Here is an 11,240-nt window from a genome sequence, read left to right on the forward strand (position 1 = left end):
GTTCTTGTTTCCCAAATTTCAGCAAATTTTGGAATTGCTGCTATATCTGCTATGAGAATGCTTGGGGTTCGGTCAACTGGTCTATCACTTTTGCTTGAGAAAGGGTTATTTCAACATACCACTTGATTTCACGTCTAAATCTCTTAAATTAAATACAGATGTGGATATGGACTGTGCTGCTGTAAACGAAGGTGAAGCTCTTGTATTTGCTTTGTAATTATAACACAGATATGAACTTATTTTTGGCGTTTCTCAGATATGAAATTATAACACAGATATGAAATTATTTCTATATAAATAAAATGACCACATGCATCCTACTGAAAATATTTTGCACTACTTAAGAGCATATCCACTATTATGATGGGAGAATCTCTCTTATAAATAAAAGAAATACAAATTATTAAGCCCTTTAATCAAAGAATATGATTTTTCTGCATGTACATTGATAGACAGATTGAAGACAATGTCAAGGTTGTGGAAATGGATTTTGGGCAATGTAGAGGGAGTACAAAGAGCATGAATGGCTATTTAACCAATGTTCATGTTGAAATGGGAGATCAAAGATATTGACCACATTGTTATGCAGGAATGGCAATATAACTTGAAGTAGTCGTATTTGAAAAGCGAGTGTGCTAATATTATAAATTTAAACTAAAAATTAACGGACTCAATAGTTACAAACTTTCATAAATAAAAAGCGTTAAACCTCGGCCATTAAAAAAATACTATGTGACCAACATAATAAAGTTTTGGTATTAAAGTACTAATCCTCATGGTTTTCTTTTCTTTATTATGGAACTCTACATGCCTTTCATTCCTTTAATTTTTTCTTCAAGATAATATATTTTATCCTTGTTGTGTTTATCATCAACCAAACAATCTAGCATAATATTTTTGAGGATATCGAGTTGATTATGCTTTTCTTCAACTTTTATTCTTTTCTTCATAAGTTCTTTGAAATTGAAGTCTTCAATTTCTATATCACGTTCATCCTTTATAAACCAGATTAGCGTGAAAAGTCACTTGAATCCTCTGCTTTTGCAAATGTAATATGTTGGGCTTCCATCAATTTCTTTAACTATGACATCTTCACTGTTAAAGAATAAGTCTTTTGGTACTTTTAATGTCACAGTGCTTTTGAATCGTCCACTCTCTAATTCTGTGTTGTAGACTGGATCTTGTTGAATGTTAAGTCCTGCTTCTAGAATTTCCTTTAGCATTTTTTTTTTACATAAGCTGTAATTTTCATATGCCATTATCTGCAATATACATAATAAAATGAAGTCAATAAATAATTTTAAATAATAGAGAAGAGGAAGAATGAAATAACTAGTTAAATAATTTTTGAGTTTTATGGTGTGGGCACGTGCAAAACGTGTGAGGGGTAATTGTTGCATTTTGAAATGGCATAACACCAGACACACCACAATAGACGGTCAAACTTGGTAAATGAATCGTTAACTAACGATAGGGTTACCTAAAGCTCTGAAACGTAAAACTTTGGGTCCAACGCAAATACCCATATTATTGGGACGTCCTAAAGCTAAATCACCTTATTTTAAATTAGATATATTTTTTTAAATTAGGTAGAAACTATTGGGTTTAGAAACCCATAAGTATACTATTAGTGTTGGGCCTGGGCCGAACAAATTGCGGGTATTGAATCTAAAATTCAATTCAAATTTAAATCGCTATCTGTTTTCCCACGCAGCTTCCTTTCAAAAAGCACGGATGCAATTGCCTCAGAATGGCTGGCTTTGGCATTATCATAAATGTCACCAAGTTTCTTGGACCCTTAAGAGTAATGTTTTAAACATCATACCATCTTTGTTAGCATCGTAATTCTGATGCTAACTGCCTCTCGACATTGTTTTGTGCTCTACCGAGTGGTGATAGATTTGTAGTGAAGGTGAGGATCTCGGGATCCTCAGCTGCTAGGATATTCTTTGAACATGCAGTTCGCATTCAAGCCGCTCCAGAAGTCAGGAAAGAGACCAAAAGATAAATAGTCACAGGTGTTCAACCACGGGGTCACCAATTACAGAGGGTGGATTTTGGCCTTGACTTATGGGTATTGTTTTGGAGTGGAATCGACGGTGGACAACATAATTGCACAATACTTTTATGACAGATTCAATCTAAAGCTCGAAACTGCGGAATCATTGCAAAGAAGTTTTGGTCTAGCTTAATTTTCATTTCTTGACTGGTGGAGGATTAATCTCCGATATGATGGCTAAGAGGTATGGGATGAGAGGTAGGCTCTGGAGCCTCTAGGTGGTGCTAACAATTGGAGGTCTAGTTTGTGTGTTGCTTGGTAGAGTGACCACACCGGGAGGCTTCAAAGAACTATGATGATTGCTTTTTCTTTGTTTGTTCAAGCCGCTTGTGGACTGACATTTGGAGTAGTTCCCTTCGTCTCCAGAAGGTATTTGTTATTATTCATCATATATTTTTAGTAGCATCAGGACAAAACAATAAACTAAAGTTTTGGAGAAATACCTATGTTCATGTCGATTTTGACTATGTGCCAAATGATGTTGTTGAGAGTACAACCAATATTTGGTGTCATTTCACTTAGAAGATGCACCCAATACCCACTCGTCTTGCAACACCAAAAGAAGCTTAATATACCACACCAATTCAAAACTCAATACAAAAACCTAAGCTATATGCAATAGACGACAATTCCCAGACAATAGAGATAGTACCCATGAAACTGAAGATATGTAGTAACTATTTTATAGAAACGGTAAATACCTATTGTTAATTTGAAAGGCAAATCATAAGAGTTTCGAATTGTGTTCTAATTTATGCTAGGGACAATTGATCGGCAATGTTGTTATTTACATAGATCATGTATCTTACATATTACGGACTCTTATTAGAAAAAGAGTCGGATGGAAACTCACATGAAAAAACAGAGGTTTCCCAGTGTCAGCAGTAATTAATCATTTACCAAAAAACTTTAACCCCGCAACTATCCAAGAAAAGATCACCTTCAGTAGTGAAGGATGTTTCGAGTAAAAGAAGTTTTAGTCATCAAAAAGGGATTCTTCGTTTGTGCACAATCCAGGGAAGCCTTGTTATCCTATACGCTAAAAATTACATGCAATAAGATTAATTACTAAAAATTACAGTGTTAAGCTTAACTCTGTATAAGGTCAAGTATTTAATATAACCAATATTAAATATCATTTGGAACAACCTAATAACTCACATATACTTTATAATTTGGCATAGAACTGTAGGGAGAATAATTTTTTAGCAATCATTTGCAAGTCACAATAGGTTTCCTTTCAATTTGGTCTTACTCTCGATCTATACTTGAGAGAGTGAGTGTGTTCCTTTACAAATTTACCTAGCAGCGTTTGAAGAGAGTGCTTGCTTTCGCTTGAGAAAGGGTTGCCGTTAGGGAGTGGTTTGGGTTTGAGTGTGGCGAGTCTGCCGTTGCAGCTGTAGCAGTGAATGAGATTTTTGGTGGGAGAGTGGTTTGGGGTTGAGTGCGGCAAGTGCTGCTGCTGCAGCTGTAGCTGTTAATGAGATTTTTGGTGGGATAGTGGTTTGGGGTCGAGTGGGAGAGTCTTTGCTTGCTAAAAACTGAGCTATGAATGAGATTTTTTGGTTGGAGAGTGGTTTGGTCTCGAGTGCTTTCGAAAGTCTTCTTTGTGAAATGTGAATGAGATTTTTGGTGGGAGGTTAATTGTTCCTGATCTTGTTCATGTTGGGTTGCTGTAGCTGTTAATGCGATTTTTGGTGGGAAAGTGGTTTGGGGTCTAGTGTGGCGAGTGCTGCTGCTACAGCTGTAGCTGTGAATGAGATTTTTGGTTGGAGAGTGGTTTGAGCTCGAGTGGTGCTGCTGCAGCTGTAGCTGTGAATGAGATTTTTGGTGGGAGGTTAACTGTTCCTGATCTTGTTCATGCTGGGTTGGATTGGAAGTGAAGGTTTTGGGTTATCATGTGGATAATGTTTGCATTTTTAATTCCATTATCTGTAAAACTGTCATGCTACCAATACATACATAAAATTGGCAATTATGTATCTATGATTGCAAAGACTGACTTAGGGGGTCATACATATGGGGGTAGGCTAACACGTGAGGAGCAAAAGGTTTTGTTTCAGATGACCTTAGGTGGATTCAAGCCAAAACAGGTTCTTAATGTCATCAAAAGAAAATTCTGAACTACTCTGTATATGTCCTAAAATAAATATTTCATTAAGTTATGATGAACTATAGATAATTCAAATTGAAAAAACAAAAACATAAATTTGATGGATCTAACACTGTGCTAATCCTCATCCAATATAGAATTCAGCTTGAAAAACACTACGCTAGTCCTCATCCAAATCTGATGAATTATTTGGGATGCTTAGGTAGTCCATATCCCAATTTGGTCCTCCTATAAGCAATGCTTCATTTATTGACTTCAAATAGGCATTTTCTTTTCTTAAGTTTTCAATATCTTGATGAAGTTGTTTTTCTCTAGTATTTGCTTCATGTAGCTCTTCACGTTTAGTAATGACTTCTTTGTGGTTGATGTCTAAAACCTCAAATTTGTATATCTGCTGTAGGAAGCGGATTGCGTTTCCTGCAGCCGCATTTTCTGAGTCCACTTTCTTAGTTTGATACGTCCCCGGAAATGATTGGCTTATAGGATAATTAGGAATTTTGAAGATTTCTCTCATTATCGGCAAATCTATTATGACATCTGCAGCGTATCGGTTGTTTTCAATCTTTGATATGTAAACTGGTTCTCCCTGAATTTTTTTCTTGATTAGAATTTCTCTCAACGCTGTCTTGAGTGAAATTTTGTGTTTGGTTTCATACTCCATGAGTTGCATTTTAAAAATTACATTAGTTTATATTATCCATCCAGAAATATACAGTCTCACATTCGAACATGTAAATTTTAGGTTTTGTTTTATTGATGGATCTTTTACTGTTTTGTAGGCTTTGTGGGAGGATACCAAACGTGTGTCAAAGTGGGCTATAGTGAATAACTGCAGGTATATATATACCACTAAACTTGGTTCCAGCATTACATAATTTTGATATAAAAACATGCATTTTCTTATACTCTAGTTACATATATATACTATACTGTACCTTATACACACACACCTTTCCCCCTTGAAATATATTTTAAAGCATATGGATGATTTGAAAGTTGATATGTTCTCCTTTTGTATGCTCTTATATTTGATATAATTTCATCAATAATTGTTGTGTTGGATTGATTGACTCAATAGCTTCAACTTCGAGACTTGTCTCTCCCCCATCAATCGATTTCACAATATTGAGAAGAATTATAAAGAGGAGGGGTAAGAGGGGTTCGAGAACAGTTAATAGTGAGTAGTTGTTACATTAATACAGGTCTTAAGTTCAATATAGTTCAATATAATTTTGAATTAAAAGAATCATAAAAACAAACCGCTCTGAGGCTTACGCTAATATCTCATGTGTTTAAACTTTAATATTATCATCAGTTGAATCATAAAAGAGAAATCAACAAAATTATTAAATAAGATATTGGAAAAGAAATAGTTTACCTTATCCATTTTGTTAACTCTTTCTCAAGCCTTGATTGAATATCTTCTATTGCATGCAATGAAAAAAAGAAAAAGAACTTCGATTATATATGTAAAACTAATGTAAATCGGACTAAAAGAAAAAAAAAAAAAAAGTTTACCTTTGTTTTGTTTTGTGTTAGGAGGATCGTGGGTTTTTATATATATAGGTTGTTTAGGGTTTTATTATGTCATTAGAAGTTTAGTATTAATAGGATTCTTATTAGATATGTTTGTTTAGGAAGTTAAGTATAGATAGGATTCTTTTGGTAGAAGAAGTCGTTATGTAGGCACAGGAATTAGACCGTGATACTTCCTTGCTATTCCAGGAGATCTTCCTCAGGCAGTGAAGTTCGGGTGCCTCTTGGAGTAGCTGCGCCAGTTTTGCTCCTGACCACCCTGATTAACCAAAATGTTAGTTTATGTTTAAAATTGGCACTTCACCACTGAAATGGATATTACTGCATTAACTGTAACCTTCTATGAAGGACAGAGTGCTGAACCAAAGCGTGAGATATATAGCTATCAAACTTAAATTTAACAATCCACCAAATTGAAGGACATAAATACTGTATGCTAAACTACACTGATCAAAGGAGATGTAAATACAACGTACAAATATAAACCTATGGATATCGAACCTGTGACATCCGATCCTTCATTAAACTTCCACTTAATTTATACAAACCTCCCCGTGGTTCTGGTGTGTCATTGTGACTCTGTAGTATGAAATTGAGTGGTAATCAAACCCGTGACATCGAATCCTTCAGAAAAAATTCCATTGAATATTAGTTTCTGATGATTCAAATTTGTAGAGGAACTTGAGGAGTTTTATTCAGTACTTTGAGGATTGCGCTTGGAGTTGAGCAAAAATGAGCTGCAGTAGGGTTACGTATGTGTGCTCAGTTTCATCATACAGATGTTGCATTGATGAATATGCTAGTAAACTAGTCCAGGGTGTGATGTAGGCTGTCTCAAGTCCTATGCTACACGGAGAAATGCCCATTCCAATCTTTTAATCATCTGAAGTTCATGATCTAACTCAGATAGAGATGGATTATATCTTGTTCTGTCCAATATTGGGAGGATGATTTCATTCTCTATCTCTAGTCTCTTTACATATGTGTGCTCAGTTTCATCATACAGATGTTGCATTGATGAATATGCTAGTAAACTGGTCCAGGGTGTGATGTAGGCTGTCTCAAGTCCTACGCTACGCGGAGAAATGCCTATTCCAATCTTTTAATCATCTGAAGTGCATGATCCAACTCAGATAGAGATGGATTATATCTTGTTCTGTCCAATATTGGGAGGATGATTTCATTCTCTATCTCTAGTCTCGTTTCACGATTTTTCTTTTTTGAATCATTGGGTATTGGCTATGCCTGCAAATCTGATATCCATTAGTTTGTGAGAACACTTTACATTCAAGTTTTGCATAATAATTATCCATTTATAGCCTTGGGATGCAAAATTCATCAAGAAAAACTCTGATTACATTCTTGTCGCCTTTAGGATGAATTTGTTCCCTGCCAAGTTGATTTCAAAGGGTCGATGCCCGACCGTGCCAAGAACCATTCTGAAGAGAAAAGGATTCTCGAAAGTTGGATCTAAACACTTGATTTTGTCCTTGACCTCTGTGATGAGAAGTTCCAAACTATAAAGCTCCCTTCCTCCATTATTGATGCCATATCATCAGATATCCTACTAAAGTGTTCCTACTTAATTTGGGGGGTTCCCTGTTCTTAGTTGAACATAATTACTGCGAGCATTTTTGTGTATGGAGAATAGTACTTACAAATCTTCCCATTCGATGACAATACCATATAATACTTGCATCGATAATGTAGGCCTGCAGGATGTGCTGATTGATAACAACTTCCTGTTTCATGTAAGTGAACTTGTTTTTAGATCCATATATACTTACTAATCTGTGAAGTACTATTGGGTATGTTATTGTGTTGATCATTTGTGGCGATAAGATTTAGTTAGAGATTCTGTTGAATATAATTTTGTGTCCGAGTCTGATAAAGTTGGACATCCAGGTGTGATGTGCCGTATTCATACTTGCTGCCAGTTGTAAGCAGTAATAGAGTCCTATTAAAATTGTAAGATTTAGTTAGAGATTCAGATAAACATTAATAGTAAGAGTCCTAAAAAAAACATTAACAATAATAAAGTCTTACTGTAAGATTTAGTTAGAGATTCTATTGGTTATAATTTTGTGTCCGAGTCTGATAAAGTTAGACATTCAGGTGTGATTTGTGCCGTATTCATACTTGCTGCCAGTTGTAAGGTTTGAGCCAATAGCATAACAACCTCTCTTGCTTCCTCTCAGCCTCTAGCTTTTTCTTCCCTAAAGGCTTGCTCCATGTACTAATTAAAACTCAGAGGGTTCAAAGAAAACTAGCTTCTTTGCTTTTTGCACGGGTATCATAAATATGGCCTTGGTGCTATCATGCTTTGTGATGTCCTTTAAACGAAGTTTCTTCCTTTTGCTCTGTCGGTAAATTACATTTTCTACTCTTGGATGAATCACATCTCGTCAATAATTTGATACTGAACATTTCAACAGCAGAATTCGGATGTCAAGTCCTAAAATGTTGGCATCTCTTTCTATTTTAAGATGCCTTGTTTCTATTCGGATGTCGATCAAGTCCTAAAATGTTGGCATCTCTTTCTATTTTAAGTTGTCTTGTTTCTACAGGTTAGCAATCAACCAAGCTTCCAAATCCTAATTTTTCTCCACCACCTCCAAGTCTTCCAACTGCAACATCTAATGTGGAATCACCTAAGACCTGGTCATTAAGCAACTAAGACAATCCTTTTGTGTTTCTTGTTTAGGTTAAGAAACATTGATAATTAAATATATCATCGTCTCCAACCGGACCAAAAAACACACGGAAAACAAAAAATGGAAATACAAAGAATATAAACACCAAAATAGTTAACTTCATAATAATAGTAGATTCAAAATTCATATAAAAAACCAAGTAAAAAGGCTACACCACTTAAAGTAACATAGAAGTTGTAATGAACTTTCTTGGACTAAATCAACTACCTAATATCCCCTATAAGGTTCTCCTGCATTAAAGAAGACCAAAAGCATAGTAAGGATAAGTTATTAAAAAATTAAAAAACACCATAAAGTATTTTTTGTTTGAAATACAGTACCTTCCTTAGATAGCTTGAAAAACTTCTTTATACACAATGTTTTGTGTATATCCTTTTGGCTCGTCATCTTCCCTTTTGATTAGAAATTTTAGCCCCTATCTAGATGTCGTTCTCGAAACGACAACATATAAACTGCCATGTGTGAAAATTGGGCGTGGTAAATAAACACCAACATGGTTGAAAGTTTGTCCTTGACTCTTGTTTTTACGTCATTCAGTAACACACTTTGATGGGGAATTGTTTCCTCTTGAAGACAAATGGCCACTTTGTGTCAGTTGGAGATAGGACAATTCTTGGAATATAGACAGGTTCACCTATGTTTGTACCTGTAATTATGAATTTGCTTATATGATTGTAAAGTTCCAAATATTTATTGGATCACGTATTTTCTTACCTGTTATAATTTTTGCTTCAATAACTTTGGATCCCATTCTTGTCACAATCAACCTAGTTCCATTGCAAAGCCCCGTACTTTGATTCAAATTCCGCATTAACATTATAGGAACACCAACTTTTAGCTCAATGTTATAGTTTGGTAATCCAGAAAACTGAAGAGTATTCAAAAATTCTGTAGGAAAGAGAATGTCCTGTTCAGCAGACTTTCCTGTAAAACAACGAAGTAATAAGATAATAAAAGTTAAAAACAGTTATTTATATAACTACTTTTTTTAACGTGCTAACCTTCTATAGGACAAAGTGTGTCTACATTCAAGTAACTCTGTAAATCTCCTGGAAGTGATGAAATAATGTATGAGTTGATTTCATCAACTGTTTCATTCTTGGGGGCCAAGATGCTTCTTTCCTTGAGGTACTTTACAGAATCGTGATTGTTTGCAAAATCTGGATAAATATTTGAAACAATATCTTTAATTGAGTCTTCTGATTCAAGAATAAGAAGATCATCTGGAATTTGTATCCATGTTGGCTCGATATCGTTCTCCATAGAAACTGTTGGCAACTTTCCGTCTCCTAGATCTAAAACCCATTTGCTGAAATCTTCTATAGAGCTAGTTGTTTCTGGATCAACATTGTCACTTTTTAATCTCATGTTTTGAGTCAGATGAAAAACTTTACATTTTCCCCAGATTTTAGACTTGTCAAATAGAATTAAAAATGGCAAAATTAATAATTGTTCAAGGTTACTAAATGAATTATTTGATAAAATTAAGATTGTTTGATATATTCAAAATGGTACCTGTTTATTGAAGCGTCAACAATGTCACCTCTTTTACCCCTTGGAATAACTGGCAAAATCTGTCTGAAGTCTCCACCCATTAAAAATGTTTTTCCGCCAAAATATTTGTTATTTTCATCCATTATGTCTTTTAAAGTTCTGTCGACAGCTTCGAATCCGTGCCTATGAGTCATTGGAGCTTCATCCCATAAAATAAGATCTGCTTTTTGTATTAGCCGCCAAGTTCTTCATGTTTTGAGATTTTGCATGTCGACTCTTCACTCGGTAGGAATTTCAATATTGAACCTAGAATGTCTTTGTTAAGCCCACCTGGTAGGAGTAGTGATGCTATTCTAGAAGAGGCAACTGCAAGAACAATTTTACCTTCAGATCTTAGCTTTGAGATGATAGTTTTGTATAGATACGTCTTTCCGTTCCTCCACTGCCGTAAACAAAAATACACCTCCATTATGTGAATATATTGCTTGGGTGACTAAGCGGAATACTTCATCTTTGCAAGATTAAGAACTTCATGCATTCTAACGTATTCATCACGTAGTGAACGACAATCATAGTCAAGTTCTCCTCAAGATCGATCTATTACCGGTTGGCATCCGGTCTTTCATATTTGGAAATGGGAAGTCATTGATCTTTGCTAAAGTTTTACCTCTTACGAGCATGATTTTTCAATCTCGCATAGAGTGTAGTTCTTTATTTTCTCCTCGATAAAATCAATGTCCGATTTCCATTGATTCTTCTATCTTGAAATAACATGTCATCTCCTAGTGCCTGGTGATGTTTCTCCCATAGTTTTTCAGGAAATGATATCTCGCACATCAACATTAACGTCACAAACAGCTCTCGCAATGCTTTAGGACATAGCCATCCGCTAGCTTCTTTTAGTGCATCATCCCACTCTTTGTCATCATCGAGCAAACCTAGTGCCTGGCAGGTAAATTTAATTGAACAATTAAATATGTATAGTTTAAAATTAAAATTCAGCATATATTAACTTCAGGAGTTTTTCAAAATAGACAACAGGAAAAAACAAATCTAAGTGTGTATGTGTTTCCTAAGTTTATTTGTAAAAGTTTTAGGAGAGTCCCTTTTCTTTATTGTCGGATTAAGTATGCTCCTCCAAAAATGCTTCCACCGTCTCAACCAACCTATCCACACTCTTGAGATTTAAATCTTGGCACGAAAAGTCTCTTAGCAAATGTTTTGTAATTGTTACCCTACTCTCTTAGCAAAGTCTTTGCCGGTTTAATTTAAACTTCATGTTTTAACAAGAATCTATATATATTTAAAATTTTCCTTCTAGTTA

At 35.1% G+C, this 11,240-nt stretch overlaps 1 protein-coding gene across 1 annotated transcript; it reads right to left on the reverse strand.

The window, feature by feature from the left end:
* Positions 1-8,955: 8,955 nt before the first annotated feature.
* On the reverse strand, positions 8,956-9,790 carry LOC147519188 (uncharacterized). Its single transcript, XM_086594080.1, has 3 exons — positions 9,424-9,790; positions 9,137-9,346; positions 8,956-9,068 (listed from the first exon to the last, which is right to left on the reverse strand). The coding sequence occupies exons 1-3, from the start codon at positions 9,788-9,790 to the stop codon at positions 8,956-8,958; spliced, it is 690 nt and encodes a 229-aa protein (XP_086450206.1).
* Positions 9,791-11,240: the final 1,450 nt, after the last annotated feature.

The sequence above is a fragment of the Coptis chinensis genome, chromosome 2, assembly GCF_015680905.1.
Source record: "Coptis chinensis isolate HL-2020 chromosome 2, ASM1568090v1, whole genome shotgun sequence".
NCBI lineage: Eukaryota > Viridiplantae > Streptophyta > Magnoliopsida > Ranunculales > Ranunculaceae > Coptis > Coptis chinensis.